The sequence below is a fragment of the Monodelphis domestica genome, chromosome 1, assembly GCF_027887165.1.
Source record: "Monodelphis domestica isolate mMonDom1 chromosome 1, mMonDom1.pri, whole genome shotgun sequence".
Taxonomy (NCBI): Eukaryota; Metazoa; Chordata; class Mammalia; order Didelphimorphia; family Didelphidae; genus Monodelphis; species Monodelphis domestica.
Window position 1 is genome coordinate 287,407,644 of NC_077227.1, and position 17,921 is coordinate 287,425,564.

Below are 17,921 nucleotides of genomic sequence, written 5' to 3' on the forward strand. Positions count from 1 at the left end.
AGTGAAGTAAACAAAACCAGGAGAATATTGTACTCAAAAAGAACAAATATTTTAAGGATGATCATCTGTGAAGGACTTAACTACTCTGATCAAGTCGGTGATTCTATGCAATGCCAAAGGTGGTTGTTATGCAGTCATTTTAGCCATACCCAACTCTTTCTGACCCCATCTGGGATTTTCTTAGCAAAGATAGTAAAGAGTGGGTTGCCAATTCCATCTCAAGCTCATTTTACAGATTACGAATTTAGGCAAACATGGTTAATGATTTGCCCAGGGTCACACAGCTATAAGTGAATGAAGCTGGATTTCAACTCAGAAAGAATCATCTTCCTGACTTCAGGCTGGCACTTTATCCATTGTGCCATCTAGCTGTTCCTAAATCCAAAGGACCCATGATATAAAATGCTATCCTCTTCCAGAGAGACAATTTGTGAACTCTCAATGAAAACTGAAGCATACTTTTAAACTTATATTGTTTTATTTGTGTTTTCTTTTTCAAAAGGCTAATATGAAAACATTTTGCATGATTTCACCCGTATGACCGATATCAAATTGCTTAATATGCTCAAAGAGGAGAAAGGGAATTTGGAACTCCAAAAATTTATAATTAATTGTTAGTTTTTTATGTAATTGGGAAATATTTATTTTCCTACTTTTTAAAATTAAAATATTAATTATTAATTAAAAAATATTAATTTTAAAAATATAAATTTTTAAAAAACAAAAAAATGGATGGTGGATTTTGTCAAAAAGCTTTCTAGCAATCTGTTAGGGTATTTATTATTTTTATTAATGTAGTCTATTTTTCTTATATTTAATAAAACTGTATTCCTGGCATAAATCCAACCAAAAAATTGTATATAATATTTTTAATAAGTTTGCAATGTCTTCTGTAATTTGGTCCATAATCATCACGTAAGTATATGTCCAATAAACCTCAAGATATACCTTGCAACATGCTATCTGGCCAAAGTAGTCTCTTGAATATCTTCCAAACACATCCTACTCATTCCTACTTCCTTGCATTTGCTCTATTCTTTTCTTCCTGTTTGTACTCTACTCATCTCCCTCTCTCTCTCCCAGTTCCCTTTAAGAGCATATATAATAATAGCCAGAATTTAAAAAATATTTTAAGGTTTACAAAGAACTTTACATATATCATTTCATTTGATTTTCACATCTCACAACATAGATTCAAAAAACATAACCATCATCAATGATAAGGACCAAACCTATAATTTCATTGATATAAGGAACTCCAAAGTAAGGAAATTCATCTCTCAATTCTGTTTGATACATCTGCTGCAACTTATAGTCTTGGAAAGTTGTCAACAACACTAAAATGTTGTATCTTAGTCAAAAATTGAGACCATGTCTTCTTGGATTTGAGGTCAATTTTATACAATGTCATGTTTCATTTCCATTTATTTATACTACATTTATCACTTTTGTTTCATATGATCTCATTATTCTAAAGCGGTCATATGTGTAAGTCTTAACACTTTAAACAAGATTACTAACTGCTTGTTGGTAGAGACGACATCACAAAACATTACCTCCCCTCAGCACCACATATATGGATATTTACAGAGCACTCAAAAAGTATTTGTTGAAATGAATAATTTCAGAACTCATGTAATTTTCATTAGAATAACTTTTAAAATTTATTCCAAGCTATTTTAAGTACTATCCATTCACATTTTGCTCAAAAGAAGAAATGTATTTAATGTAATTATGGGGAGAGGTTGGAAGAAGAAAGATCTTTTGCAAAGCATTGAAGGTTCCAACAGTTGCCAGCATCTGGAACATAGTAAGAGCTTAATAAACAGTATTTCTTGCCTTACACCATTTAAAAATTCCATCATTATGAAATTTCAGAATAACTAACAGGAGAAAGGAAAATGAGAATTGGGTATATGTTAACTATCACATAAGTATTAGAACCTATGTCAAACAATAAAAGTAAATTAAAATAAAGGTTAAAATTATCTCCATCTGATAAATTACTAGTATTATAGTTTAGATTAAATACTAACCAGAAAAAATGAATGCATCCCACATGAATCAATACTGATTTCTAAAAGCTTTCAAATGCCAGGAAACAATGAAATAGGAGAAAATTTATGAAATAAAAATAACTCCTCTGAAGCAACCAATCAATAAACAATACACACACATATTCCATACTATCAGATAGAAAAAATTTCCTTCAATAAGCACATTTTGAAATTTCCTCTTTTAAGTGAACTTGCCCTAAGAAATTCACTTCTGAAAAAACAGAAGGGAAACAAAAACAAGCACCACTGAAAACTGAAAACCACAAATTTACCTGAAGAGTTTTGTTTTATTTTTAAGAGACTTTAAAAGCATGTTATATGTATATATAAAACTATTAATAATTTCACCATTATATTTTGTCACAACTGATGAAACATTCATTTTCTCCACAAAGCATGACTCAATTCCTTCAGCCAGCAATATACTTCTCTTCTTTGAAATACCATAGCACTTTATATTATTCTTATTACAGATTCATCACATCCTTTGTATTAATTACATGCCACCTCCTCTTCATATTTCTCTTTCCACAGTGTCTAGGAAGTGTTCTGGATATAGTAAGCATTTAATCAATATTTGTTGAATAGTGGAGACTGTCTGGACTGAATAACATTATTAACTGCTACAAATTATGAAATGAATTTTAAAAAATATTCCTCATAAATATCACAAATTTGTGTCTAAATGCATTCAGGTATATTAATAGAATTGAAAGGGTTTTTAATAATTTTACAGTAATGGCTATCTATCATTACGATGAGGTCCTGTAATTCAGCACATGGGATAATGGCAATAATGAAGCTTGCCTTCTCATAATATTGAAAAAGGAGTTTCCTAAGCAAATCAATAGCATAGATAAGGGAAATGTTTGCCCTTCCTAAGAGTGAAGGGAATTACCTTCTTTAGAGTATAAATTTGGTATTATAATTTGCATTCCCAAGACCAGAGAATCTGGGAGTTGAAAGAGACGTCAGAGAGACTATCTAGTTTCTCTATAATATATACTCTCTCTATGTACTCTCTATATAAATATATGGTTTATATATGTAAATAAGAATCCTTTCTACAACATATCTAACAATTTGTCATTTAAACCTCTGCTTAATAGTAGTTTAAATTATTAGAAAGCTTTTAATATAAAAATCACTGCGGAATAATGGAAAAATAGCCAACCTTGGAGACAGAAGCCCTAGATTCAAGGACCACTTATAACACACACACACACACACACTATATATATATATAATCCTAGGCAAACTGCATAACCACTCAGTACTCTAGGAGGCTTTCTAAAGTCCAAAAACTACAGATAAGCTCCCTACTGTCACTGGTAGAGAGTTTCTTCATCCAAAAGTTTCTTTTAGCACTGTGATAACAAGCCCAGTCCCTATTTCTATCCTCTTTATTATATTAAGACTGTTTGCCTCTTTGATCTTCATATTGATCTTAATTTTGCCCTTTAGAGCCACAAAGAACAATTATAATCTCATTCTATAAGACTGTGCTTCAAAAGCAACTAATTTGTTCTGCTTTCTCCAATCCATGTCAGTTAATTCAGACTCATATAGTATGAACTAAAGGTTCTACAGCATCCTTGTTACCCCATCTCTAGGATCTCCAACTTAAAAAAAAAATCTTCCTAAAATGCTTCATCCAGAACAAAAAAAAAAGAACGTAGCATTCCAGGTGTGGCCTGACCAGGGTAAATTTCTCAAAAGGACTGTCATTTCACCAGGACTGGAAACTACTGCATCTTAATGAAGATTAAAATAATATAAGCTTTTTAACTACCACAGTTTACTATTGGTTTGGTTTTTGGTTTTTTAACTACCACAGTTTACTATTTACATTGAGATTTTAGTCCACTAAACATCAAAAATTCTGTGTCCTTGATACGAAAAACTTGCACCTTTATTTTGATATAATTGGTTTCCTTTTTAATCTTGATCTTTATTTTATGTACTTAAAAACCTCACTCCAAGCACGGATTCATAAGTTTCACCATATTGCCAAAGGGCCCATGACTGCACATTCCCACAAAAACTCTCGCATGATAAGAACTCCAGCTCTAGACGTTTTATCTGAGAAGTTTCTATCTTGCCCAGCCTCTTCTTCCCTAGAAGTTGATTTTTTGAACCCAAACATAAGAATTTACATTTATCCCTAACAATTCTCATCTTAAAGGATTTGGCCTAACTTCCTAGTCTTTCAAGAACTTCTTGGCTTTCAAGAGTTGCCTATCAATTCTAGCTTTGTATAATTTGCAAATCTGGCAAGAAGTTAATTAAAGTATTAAAGTAGCACAGAGACAAACAGATTGCTGGGATACTTCAATACAGAATTCAAAGTTGGTATAAAAGCCTTAGTAATTGAACTTTGAGTGAAGATATTCAACCTGTTCCAAATCAGCTTAAATATACTGTCAAGTACAGATCTCACCATCTTATCCACAAGAATAGTGTAATAATCTTTACTAAATTTCTTCCTAAAATCTAACCAAATTCTTTATATGCCATTCCACAGACCTACTGAACTATCATAAAAAGAAATTATATTGGTCTGACATAACCTATTCTTAATCAAGTCATAATTAAGATTATATTTTCATGGTCACCTCTTACAATTCAAGATATTTTGTAAATAGCCCTTTAATAATATGTTCTAAGAATTAAAGTTAAATTCAGTCAGTGGCCTATAGCAATTATTTTCTTTGGTCTATGAAAGTCAGGAAATTTGTCTTCTGCTACTAAGTTCAGCTTCTCTCTAATCCTTCAGAGATCATTCACATATTCAAACAATTGATTTGCTTATTGTAGGTGAGTCTTACCTACTTTAAAAACACTTAAAAGATATTCTGAGAAGGCCCTTCCCTCCTATCCTAGTCATTCATAGGTCCTGTAGATAACGAAAAGTAATAAAATTATTTCCTTCATTTTTTTTTCTTTTTTCTGAACACAAATCAAATCTACTTTCCCCAAAATTACAATTCCCTATTACAATTAGCAAATGAAAGAAGCAGAGATTTATGGCTTAAAGAGACTACACAGGCCATGTAGTCTTTCACCATCCCCATTCCCATCTTACAGATGAAGATCTAAGGTCAAGAGTAGTTAAATGACTTGGTTAGGGACACACAGCTAGTAAGTGTCTGAGATAAGATTTGAACCCACCTCAGGTTAGGTTTTCCTGACTTTCAGTCTAGCACTAGATCTACTATGTTATACTACCAAAAGAAAGACATATATTTGAAAAGAAAGAAGTAAAGAAAATAAGTAGAGACAGAGGATTGGTAGATACAAATATAGATACAAAATAAAATACAGGAAGATGGATAGATGAGAGGAATACAAATGTGTTCTATGTTTAGAATATGTATATTTCTAAATAGACTAATAAAATATCTGCTTTTTTATTTCATATTAAAAGCCATTTATAGAGCTAGTCCTCTAAAAATACTTACTATTCACATTCTTATCTCCTGAACAAACTATGTACAAGCAGCTGAACATTAATACTCACAATTTTGGTAAACAAATAAGAAGCGATTGTTTTTATATTATAGTTATTGCTTATAAACTAGTATAATCATTTAGCAGAGAAAAAGGCATTAAACAGATTAACAAAGAGAAGGGATAAAGTATAAACATAATATATAGCATGTACGCTAAAAAAAAGTTATCTAGAAATTTCAAACTTGTTCTAGACAAAATTGATGTGAATTTTCACATTATTTTCTTCTTTCTGTTAAAAAGGGAGTAAATTATTATAAACTTATTCCAGATAAATAGAAACTCACCTTAGACAAAGCCGCATCACGTTCTTCTATCACTGTACTCATTTCTTCAGTAGTTATTTTCTCTTTACATTTGTTGGTCTTGTATATTCGATCCATAATTATAGCTCCATTGCTCTGGATAGCTCTCCCTGTGTCTGCATTGTTTATTCTGTTCAATAATTCCTGTAATGTCTACCAACAGCATTATATGTTAGTCCTACATGAAGTTTTAATATATTTTATTTAATATGGGGTTTTAATTAATAGGCACATGTGAATGGTAAATTGACGGAGTGAAGTTATTGAATTTTCATATTGCAGCAAAGATGTACATTATTAGTGTGTCAATTCTTCTTTTTCCCACATCTTAGTTCTTGAAACCCACTCAATTGAACTTAAGCCTCTAAGATATACGACTGACATCAAGAAATCTCCTCAGAGAATGGCTTACCATGTCATTTTCTTCAGGGTTAATATTTTCTAGCCTAGAGAAAAAGGGACACAGAAAGCCTGATCAGTAGCATTTCCTTAGTGCAGCAAAATGAGTTCGCTTTTTAAATCTTTAGAACCTCAAGTAATTTCATTCGACTAGTCTTTAGAGTCAACCATAACACTGAACATATTAAAGTGCCACCTGCTCGACTTCATCTTTCAATAATGCTCCATATCTTCAGCACTGACTTCAGACTGTTAAGTTATTAATGTTTACTACTATATATGACTACAAGGATCAATTGTTCATATGTGCTTAGATGAAGAAAGTTCCCCAGCGATAGAAGCACTGGAACTCATCATTATATTTATTCCTAGACTTGCCATTTTTTTTCTAGAAACTGTATTCCTTTCCTCTTTCTTTTTGGGCCCCTCAAATAAAACAAGGTAATGTTTTTATTGTTAAATTTAATAATATTCTCCCAAAAACTTTACCTGAAAATCTCCTGTGAGATTCTCTTTGTTAGAAACAAATAAATAAAATGTAAAAGCCAAAAGAAGGCTGAAAGATTTTTTTTTCAATAAATCACAGATGACACTATACCTTTTCCACTATATCACAACACTGAAAGAATTAAAATTATAGAAAGTAAACTGGCTTCCTATATATGAAAATTTCCCTTTGAAATAGCTAACTTGTCCAATAAATCCTTGCTTTAAAAAAATGCTCAAGTACAGAAAGGGGAAAATGTGGCCAGACAACAGTTTATTTGAAAAGGAATCCAAAGATTAAGATTTTAGAGGGCATGTCAGATTGAAGGGGATTGGATAGTCTCAAAAATGGAATTTTCACAACACAAACACAGTGGATTCAGGTGAAGGGTGAAAATGGTTAAATGGGATAATACAGTAGTTTCCAAACTTAATGTCCCTTTCTTACAAGAAAATAAGTAACATTTTCCTATACCTTTCTTTAAAAATATGGACAAAGGATTCTTTCATTACTTGATTTTAACAAAAACAATGCTTTCTTTTAAAGCATATAACCAAAAAGTATATAACACAAATCCCACAACACAAGAAATATAATTCACACAAGTATTTATTGATAAAAATCCTATACAGATTCAATATTTATAACTTGAAAACACTAATTAAAATATAAATAGGCAAACTTTTCTGGGGTGAGCAAAATTTATATTTCTACTTGTAATTCTTTTTTATTGCTTATTATGATTAGCATTTTGTCTTTATAACAAACTAAAGTAAAAAACCCTTTTTCACAGAGAATTTAATAGGAAATTCATAAAATATATATTAGTTTGTAGTATGATTCAGAACTCTTTATTCACCCATAGACAAAACTCAACAAAACTTCCAATGTCATATGCTTCTTTTTTAACAGACTATATACTAACACTATACACTAATTTGCTCTAATGGACTAAGACCAAATATAACATTTGCATATGGCACATGTGTTCCTTATCCAATGGTATTTAGTTTTGTCCAAGCCTTTGAAATGAAATGAGATTGTTTCTATAAATGGGTAGTATATCTTCAGCAGCAAAGTAATACAGGAGATAAAGCACTAGTTCTAGAATCAGAAGACCCATATTCAATTCTGGCCTCTAACACCCTAATGACTGTGTTACCCTGGACAAGTCAGGAAGCCTCAGTTTGCTCGAGTATTCACAACTGCAAAATGGAAAAATAATAGTACCTACTTCCCAGAAATGTTGTGAAGATTACATGAGAACTATAAAGTGTTTATCCTAACAAATGGTAGGTACTATATCAATGTTTATTTACTCTATTTCATTTATAGGGTAGGTATTGCCAAATTGAGAAATATAAAAAGTATTATGTATCAATCATAGCTCTAATTTAACATAAATTTAATCAATGCTTCTTTGGATTAGAGTATGAATTTCAGGATTTTGCATTTAGAATATTCAGATTTTCAAAATTTTTCGCTAATATTTAAGCTTCAGTCAGATTTTTTTGTTATCAAATGAAAATTATTGATGTTTATAATGACAACTCTGAAAAAACAGCACTTTCTGGTTACAATTCAAATGTCCTTCAAAATATATTGGCACAATAAGGTCAGTGTTTCAGTTATAAAGAGGTTTTTTTATGCTTTTCCCCCTAACAGTACACAATTTTGCAAAGAGATTTCTTTTTATTGACTAAAAAATAAAGTTAATTATTTTTGCAACAACTTGACAAAAATATATTTAGCTCCTCACTCAGATTTCTTGATATGTTAATTACTTGAGAAATAAACAATGTGAACAAAATGCCTGGTAGGGAAGGATGTCACATTTTTAGAGATATATTATCCTACTATCACCTGATCTTTGTCACTGCAGAGCTCAAAACAATTCTCCAACATATGATTTTTATTTAAAAATATATCAATTACATTGAAAATTTCTCTTGAAGTGGCATTACTATTAATGGACGTTCAAGGCAATGAATCTTTCCTAATATTAATTTCAAACATGTTATGTAATCAATTCAACATTTATAACTGCCTCTGTTACCTCATCCATGTTTAATGAAATAGGAAGATTTAAGTTTCTTAATGAATTGATCACAAAGGCCTTCCCATGTCCTTTGTTCTCCTTCCTACCACATTATCCGCAAGTAGAATCACTGATAATTGCTTTTCATAAGATACAACAAGCACCATTTTAACTATATCAATAATTTCAAGGATTAATGATGTTTTTCCTGGCAAATTAAGGGTTATTACATTTAGTAATTTCTTAAACATTGCTCTAAGGAAACAGGTGGAAGGCTTAGTGAATAGTATTAGGCCTGGAGTCAGGAAGACGTGAATTCAAATATAGCCTCAGACACTTACTAGTTGCGTGTCTCTGAACAAGTCACTTAATTCTGTCTACCTTAATCCACTGAAGAAGGAAGTGGCAAATAACTCTAGTATCTATGGGTAGTATGGTCTATAGTGTCACAAAGTCAAACATGATTGAATGACTGGAAGACAACAAAAAGATGTAAATAATTATTTTTACTTAACATAATTGGGAGAAAGATTTTTTTTAAAATATTTAAAACATCTTATTTTCTCTAAAACAATTTGCCAATATATTCTGCATACCCATTTTAAGATTTCATTTTGATTTATTAGGCTTCATGTTATCTGCAGCAAAACCATAAACACAAAGCAAATATAACTGTCTTTCCTCTCAATCAATAATGGTACTTGTGAATCTCAATAATAATTATAGCAGACTATTTTCTGGATTTTAGAATTTGACTTTGTCTTTCTGTACTTCTGCTACTTACATTGACTTGCAAATGTTCGTCATTTTATACTATTTATTATTTAACTTTTTAAAATTAGAGATAATAAAAATGTAAAGCAATTAAATTTAAATTCAAATAATTATACCTATTATTGAGGGGGTTTTTAAAGTACCAGTTTGGAGGAAACCAAGACTCTGATGTTAAAGAAATAAGATATGGTGCCTTTAATTGGCTACAAAAGGACTGTTTAAATTTACACTTTACATTCAAGTGGCACAAGCAGCATAACATCACAATTCATTTGTGTTGTGGACTTATACTAACTGATAAATACCATGACAAAAAGCACCCATACTTTGCATCAATGTGCACCAAATTGAACTTTTATCTTGTTTATGCATATTCAATATTAAATAACCATAGTTTTGCATTAAGTTAAAATGGTATGTATTTTCATAGAAAAGAGTGGGTATATTCTTGTGGGAGTTTAACTTGAAAATATAAAACAGTTTTTAGGCACTCTTCTCCCTTTGACTGGGTCTTAATCCTGACTCCTTCTCCCTGAATAGTGGGGCAGGATGTACTCCATAGTTTTGGTCTCTTTGTCAAGATTAACTTTTCTAAATAGTTGATCTCATCTGTTGCTCTCTCTTCCCCCTCTTCTCTCTCTCTCTTTGTTTTTCTCTTTCTTTTGCCCTCCCTTCACACCCTTTGGGACATTCCTGGAAAACTCTAATCTTGGATACTCAAGAAGCATGGAAGAGGCAGCACTAGAAGAAAAACAACAACAAAAAACTAAATCAGAAATATAGCAAAATCAAAATGAAACAAAAAAGGAAAGAAATTAATATTCATTTCCTTGAAAGAGTTACCAAATTAGGAAGAAAATGAAGAATAAAAGTTCTAGACCTCACCCATCCCCTTCAGAAGGACTAAATCCAGATCTCATCAAACACCTATTCCACGTGGTTTGTGATTATGAATCTTCGCAGTTCATACTGGGCCTTACAATGTAAAGTATTGATAATGAAAAGAAGCAGTACCAAAGACATGAGTCAGAAGGGTAAAACTTCTCATCTCCTACATGTGGCCAGTTTTAGTGCTGATGCTGGCATACAGACTCGCCTGGGATCATCCCTTCCTAGGGCTTACTGGCCCAAGAGAGGACATTCCTCTACCTGGGAGTTCCAATGGGAAAGCAATGTCAAAATCTCTTTCCTTTTAAAGACCTCTGTTTAAGATTACTGCCTTCTTTCATAGGGGGTGCTAAGGACTTACTGTCCACTTCATATAGGAACTCGGGATTCGCACCAAGTGAGCTAGAGGATTTCATTTCTTTACCATGGTTATGGAGACAGTTTCACCCTCCTCTGCCACTAGTTAGAAGGATACACTACAACAATGCCTTGTTTTGACAGCCCTCCCCTTTCTAGGAAGGAGGTGCAAAATTTTTCTGGTAAAGAAACATACTACTTAATACACAGGAGCTTCCTCAATGTATATGGAAAAGTCTGAGGGAAGAGGAACCTTGAAGCTTAAATGATTGCCTATTCCAACAGGCAAGGGATGTCTAAAAGCAGTTGTCCTAATTGGGATGTCTTCCAAGGCTTGGTCTGGGAAATGAGGATTGGAAAGTCCTCTCCTTCTGAGGTAGGCATTGGTTTGTCCTGGATCTGGATTCTGGGAGGTGAAAATGTTGATTAGCCAAGACAAACCTCTTACCCAGAAGTGGGGGAAAAAGGCCAATTTGCCAGTTGATCCTGCGCTGCTTCTGACTACACAGGGCAAAGCCTTTATTCATTACTGTGCTCTCCAGACTCCAGGATATTCAGCCAGAGCTGTGGGCACTGCTGAGGAATCAGTGCAGATTAGTATCTTATCTGACTCTTTCTATAAGTTTGTTGTTTTATTTTTTTCATACACAAGACCCTTGGCTTGTCATTCAACCTCCTGAAGGGGCTGAATAAAGCACTCATGGAACATTTGAACCAAAGAAAGGAGAATCTACAACTCTATGGAATTTGGCTTGGGTAGAAAACACCTCCTTCATTTTCATACAAAAACACATCTGGTCAGCATGGCAGGATGTGATGTCTTAAACTGTAAAAGGGCACTCATAAAAGAGAAAACATTGAAGGAAGCTGAATGCACTTATTCTAGACACCTTTGTTTCCTTAGGCAATAAGGAAGGAGTGTTAAGGGGCCAGCTGGGTAACTCAGTGGATTGAGAGCCATGCCTAGAGACGGGAGGTCCTAGGTTAAAATTTGGCCTCAGACACTTCCCAGCCATGTGACCCTGGGCAAGTCACTTGACCCCCATTGCCTAGCCCTTACCACTCTTTAATATACAGTATTGACTTCAAGACAGAAGGTATGGGTTTAAAAAAAAAAAGGAGAAAGATGTGCTAAAAGGCATGGGCCTTAGCCTCCTGGCTTAATCAAGTCTCAGTGACAATTTGCTTTTTAGGAAAAGAACCAGTCTAGCCCATATGGTGGAGGACCCTAGCAGATACTGTTCTTACTACACTCACTACTCGAGATATCATCTCATATCTTTACATTATTAAGCCAAAATCTCAGGGGAAAAAAATTATTCAATTTCTTACATCTATCCATTTCTGTACTCTTGATATTCTGGCTCTGATCCCAATAATTTACTCAATGGGCTCTTCAAAGTTACCCAAAACATCCATCTCTTAAATACTAAATCCTATGTACTTTGACTTAGAACAGTCAAATCTCTTCAGATTTTAACATGAATAATCACTTTATCTTCTAATATATTTACTCTTCTTTCATTATCAATTATATTACTTATCCTGCATATTATCCTGCTCATTTTCTGTCTCCTTCACTTGTCCATTAACTATTTTTCTTCTCACAAGAGGTCTTTCCTGGAGCTTCCACTCTATTTCCTCTAAACTCTTTCTCACTCTTAGTTCTCTCATCAACTCCAGGGAATTTAATGATGATCTCTATGCTGATGACTTCCTCAAATATATATCCAGATCTAGTGTCTCTTCTAAAATAGAGCTCCATTAGGATCAACTATCCATATGTTGCCAACTGGATATAATGCTAGACATAAAATTTAACATATCCAAAATTTAACCTACCATATATCTCTTGATATCTGCTCCTCCTGCAACCCCCCCCCCTTTTTTTTACTGATTGTATAACATCTTCAGTTGACCAGTTCAAAACTTTGGAGTAATACCTGATATTGATCTCTCTTCCATCTCCGATATCAGTGATAGCAAACCTATGGCACAGGTGCCAAATATGGCATGCAAAGTGTGCTCTTTGGGCACATGGCTTCCCCCCTCCCACCAAGTTTGTTACTAGAATGGCAGAGGGACTCAAATGGAACTGCTCCCTTCCCCCGTTCCACCAGACCTGATGATATTTTTTCACATCCCCGCCCCTCTGCCCAGCAGCCCAATGGGAGTGCACAGAGAGTAAGATGGGCAGCTCCCAGGCAGCAGAGCTGGAGGGGCATGGAGGGCTCAGGTCACCCCCTTCCCCCATCTATACTCACTGAGGACATTCCTCACTTAACTCACCCCTCCATCCAGCAACCCAATCTGAGCATTTCCCCCTCTCCCCTGTGTGGGGTAAAGAGGATGTGGGGAGGGTGTGCCAGGCTCTCAGTTGGGGAAGGGGCACAGCACAATCTGGGAGGGCAGGCAGAGCACTTAGTCTCAAGGTGCGGGGGCCTGGCACTATGTCTCTAAAAGGTTCACCATCACTGTTCTTTATTCTATCAATTAGAAAGTTTTATGAATTCATTCTTAAACCCTCAAACCTGTGTTCTTTTTCTTAATTGCATAGCTACTCCCTTTATTTGAGCTGTCATCGGTCCTTTTTTGGAATATTGTAATAGCTTCTTAACTGGATTCTCTGTTTCCTGTCACAATGGAGCAGAGGTGATACAATCCCCCATGATGAAGAAGTTAGGGAGCCTACTTCTCGAAGGCTGTAATATGTAATAGAAATGTTCTATTCCACTAGTTCAGAAAAAATGCAGATATTCAGGAGCTGGTTCTGGCTTGCTTACCACAGGATGAAAGAATGGTCAAAAGACACAGTTACCAATAAGTCTGGCACAGTCTATCCTGAATTATGTGGTTAGTAAGCTCAGTAGTGAAGCCCTGGAGAAAAGATTTTATATAGTGGCTAGGCCATATTTGGAACTGAATCTGCTAGGGCAAATGCTTTATGTAGAAATTGTTAAATGTCAGCCCACTCTTTCCAAATGAATGACATGTGACAGAATTTGTCCCCAGGTGTTGAAGGAAATATTCATAAGCTTTCTTTTTTTATCTTTCTTCTTCCTTTCCTTCTTTCTTTCCTTCCTTCCTTTTTTCCTTTCTATATGATTTATCTTTTTAATAAATATTAATTTATAACAGTTAATTGATATTATTTGGTTATATGAAATTAGAAGCATTAGTCATTCTTTATTAATAGGAAGATGGAACAAATCAGATTGGAGGTTTAAACTGACAGCATAAGAGAAAAACATACTACATTCCTTCGGAGTATCCCTATAACTGGAAGATGGAAATATAGCCAGCCTTACTTTATCAGAGTTAATCTAATATCAGTGGTTCTTATTCTTCTTTGGACTCATGGACTCTTTGGATACTCTAGGAAGCTTGTTATATCTTTTTTCAGAATAATTCTATTAAATGAATAAAATAAAATACCGAGGACTACAATTAGTCCTACAATGCAATAATGAAATAAAATACAATAATAAAAAATTATCAATTTTTTAAAACCAAGTTCATAGAGCCAGGTTGAAAATCCCTGCTCTTCTAGAGTATTTCCTTTCCTAAATTATTTTTCTTCCTCCACACAGCTGCCAAAATAATTTTCCTAAAATGAAAGTTTGTCAAAACTTTTTTGTTTGATTGTCAAAATCACTATATTGCTCAAAAATGTCAAGGGCTTTATTATCATTTTCAGAACAAAATATTAACTCCATATTTAAGACCATTCACCCTTCTACAATTTATAGACTTTACACTGTAAGCAGAATGGATACTATTTGATTGGAAACTCTGAATTCAATATGTTATCTATTATCTTCATATTTTGGGAAGTCATCCCTGGAATGCACCTCTTACATATCAAAATATTTCTCTCACTAAGTTTGGGGGTGGGGGAGGAGGAGCACATAGGTGGCTCAGTGGATTGAGAGCCAGGTCAAAGTCAGGAGATCCTGGATTCAAATTTGAACTCAGGCATTTCCTAGCTGTGTGACCCTGAGCTACTCACTTAACAACCATTGCCTAGCCCTTACCACTCTTGTGCCTTAGAACTGAGCCCAAGTATTAATTCTAAGTCAGAACATAAGGGTTTAATGAATAAAATAATAAAATTAGTTGAGGTGCCAACTCCTAATGGAAGCCTTCTTTGATTCACTCATATGTCCATTTTATCTCCTTATCCTTAAAGGATCTTGTATTTATTTATCAGGGACATGCTGAATCCCCTCAAAAGAAGGTAAGCTCCTTTGGAAGAAACTATTTATTTGTGTCTTTATACCTTTGGAAGAAACTATTTATTTCTGTCTTATACCACTTGGCACATGAACCAGAACATAAAACATTCATTAAAGAAATATTTTTATGGGTCCGAGTTTCCTTACTTTGTCCTATTCTTTTTGCACAAAACTTCATTGTCTCTCGAGAGGTTATATTATAATCTCAATCATACTACTGAGCATTTTTGAAAAAACTAATAAAGTACAAAACCTTGTGTATTAGATACATTTTTTGAGATGTCATACTTAAGGAAACTAACATGCTATGTCAAAATTGAATTTAAAGAGAGATAAATTTAGGTCCATGATGTATATTTCTTATTATGATAGAAAAAGAACAATAAAATAAAATAAATGGCATTAAGTTTAAAATTTTTTACAACTTACAGTATTTAAATTTACTTTTAAGTTCAATAAAGAGTTCATTTTGAGAAATACTGATAGAAGATTATAGTTCCCTCTTTTCAAGTATTTCAAACCTTTAAACAGTAGTTACTCTGCAAAGTTGTAAAAAATCTGTAAATTAACAAATGATATTTTATTAACATAAGATTAACACATGATACCTTGTGAATTTTGAATTACTCCTGCATTATTATGAACTACATATTCATGACAATTAGTAAGAATTTTGCTGAAGCAAATGTCTGTAAGCTCAAGTTCTAATTGATTTCCAATACAGTGCAAATTCTGCCTGACAACCTTATACTCTAAGTCAAGACACCAATGCATGAAATGCCACATATCTCGATTTATCACTAAATCAGTCAATACAAGCTTTTTTCTGAACCCGCAGTCATTCACCTTGTGCAGTGTGTGTACAGCAGAGCTCTGACCTCAAATAATGAAATGAACCACTGACCCTTGACCAGAAATCCTCTCACCACTACAATATTTAAAAAATAAAACTAAAAAGAACAGTATTCAAAGAAATATTATAAGTTGTTAGGAAGCATATATATTATAAATTATTTTTAATTTATGTTCTATTTTATTTTTTTAAATCCAGAGAAAATATAGAAAGAAAAAAAAGGCTAGACATATAATGGAATAATACAAAAGTCAAAAAAACCTTACAAAAGGAAGAAGGGTACATCACAGATGACAAAACAAGTAAGAAAAAGAGAGCATTAAAAAAAAGATGAAGAAGACAATCAAATAAATTGGTTTTAAAATTTATTTCTTCTTTAAAATAAACTGATTTTTAAAAAATTAGGTGCTTTACTTAAAATGTACAACTCTAGATAGTCAATGGCTATAGAGAGTTAAACAGGAGGAAAATGCATGAAGCTTTCTGAAACCTGGTTATCTTTTTCTTTGGTAATCTGAACTTCTACAGTACTTACAATGTGCACATACAAGTTGTGACTCTGAATTTTATTATCTTAACATATGCATGTGAGCTGCCTTAGTAGAAGAGAGACTTTAAGGCTGCATTTTTCTCTAAGTCAAAAATCAAAAAACATAAATATATTGAAGTTCTGTGTTTTCTGGACCTTTTCAATATAAAGATGTGGTCTACTTTAAAAAATTGGAAAAACCTTCCTTTTTCCTTGACCTATTTTCAACCAGAATTCTCTTAATAAGTATATAAATCATTCTCATTAAGATTTTTATAGATAAGATATAGAGAAAGTAAGCATTCAGTAAAGTATCTACTGATGTACTCTTGACAGCATTTTTTCTAGTAATAATACCATCTGTGATTTTTTTCTGGTAATTCATAATTACTTTTTGACCATTAAAAGAAAGAATCTCAAAATTTATTGTCTCAAGCATGTATTTCTTTTACATTGATTTTGTTTGGCCTATTCATTTTTCCATCTTTTTCTTCTTTAGCGTCATTTCAATTCTCTCAAATATCTTATTAGAGAAATTCTGGCAAATCTGTTCCTTATTCTTTTTTGTACCTTCTAGAGGAAAAGATAACATATCACGAGAAGAAAAGATAGAATGTGTGTTGGGCTTATTTTAGAACTGGGCAATTGCCGATGGGTCCATTTCATAGATGCAAATAATCTCAGTATATGAAGTATTGAACACAAAACCTTAAATAAAATGGTAACCAACTTGTTCAATGCATACTTGTTCAATGCAGTCTACTAACTGGCACAGGAAAGTTAGGAGTTAAATGAGAAATTCAAGCCATGAACAAATTTTGGCACCTTTGTTTTTTTAATAAGCAGATGATCTCATGTACTAGAAAATTTCTTGGGAGTCTAGCCAAAAAAAAAAAAAAGAATCTGGATATCATCTTTCAAGAAATTATCAAGTAAAATTGTCTCGATATTTTAAAACAAAAGGGTAAAATATTATACAATGATCCAAGATGATTCCAAAGGACTTACGATGAAAAATATTATCCTCTTACAGAGAAAGAGATGATGGAGTCTGATTGCAATTTCAAAACACACTTTTTCAAACTTAATTTTTGTTTTTCTTTTTTATGTGGGGGGCTGTGTATTCTTTTACAATATGACAAATATAGCAGTGTGAACTGTGTTTGGGTGGTATATGTTCACATCCAAGAAAGAACTGGAGACTAAACACAGATCTAAGCATGCCAATTTTTCACTTTATAGTCTTAGTAGGTTTGTAAAAATATATATTTCTTCCACAACATGACTAATATGAAAACGTTTTTCATGATCATACATGTAAAATGTATATCAAATTGCTTACCTATTTTATATCTAAGGGAGAGACGAAGGGAGATGAAGGAGAAAATTTTTGACTCAAAATTTATAAAAAAAGAATGTTAAAAAGTGTTTGTACATGTTGTTAGAAAAATAAAATATTAATATAATAAAAAATTTCAAATAAAAGAAA

General features: G+C 33.0%; 1 protein-coding gene across 5 annotated transcripts in view; it reads right to left on the bottom strand.

The window, feature by feature from the left end:
* Nucleotides 1-17,921, bottom strand: part of MIPOL1 (mirror-image polydactyly 1) — a 487,859-nt gene that overhangs the window by 337,826 nt on the left and 132,112 nt on the right. For all 5 annotated transcript variants that reach the window (XM_056811003.1, XM_007473186.3, XM_056811002.1 and 2 more), the window contains 2 exons: nucleotides 6,285-6,318; nucleotides 5,855-6,025 (listed from right to left, as the gene is read on the bottom strand). In XM_056811003.1, the coding sequence (XP_056666981.1) occupies nucleotides 5,855-6,025; nucleotides 6,285-6,318 (205 nt within the window). The remainder of the gene's footprint in view (nucleotides 1-5,854; nucleotides 6,026-6,284; nucleotides 6,319-17,921) is intronic.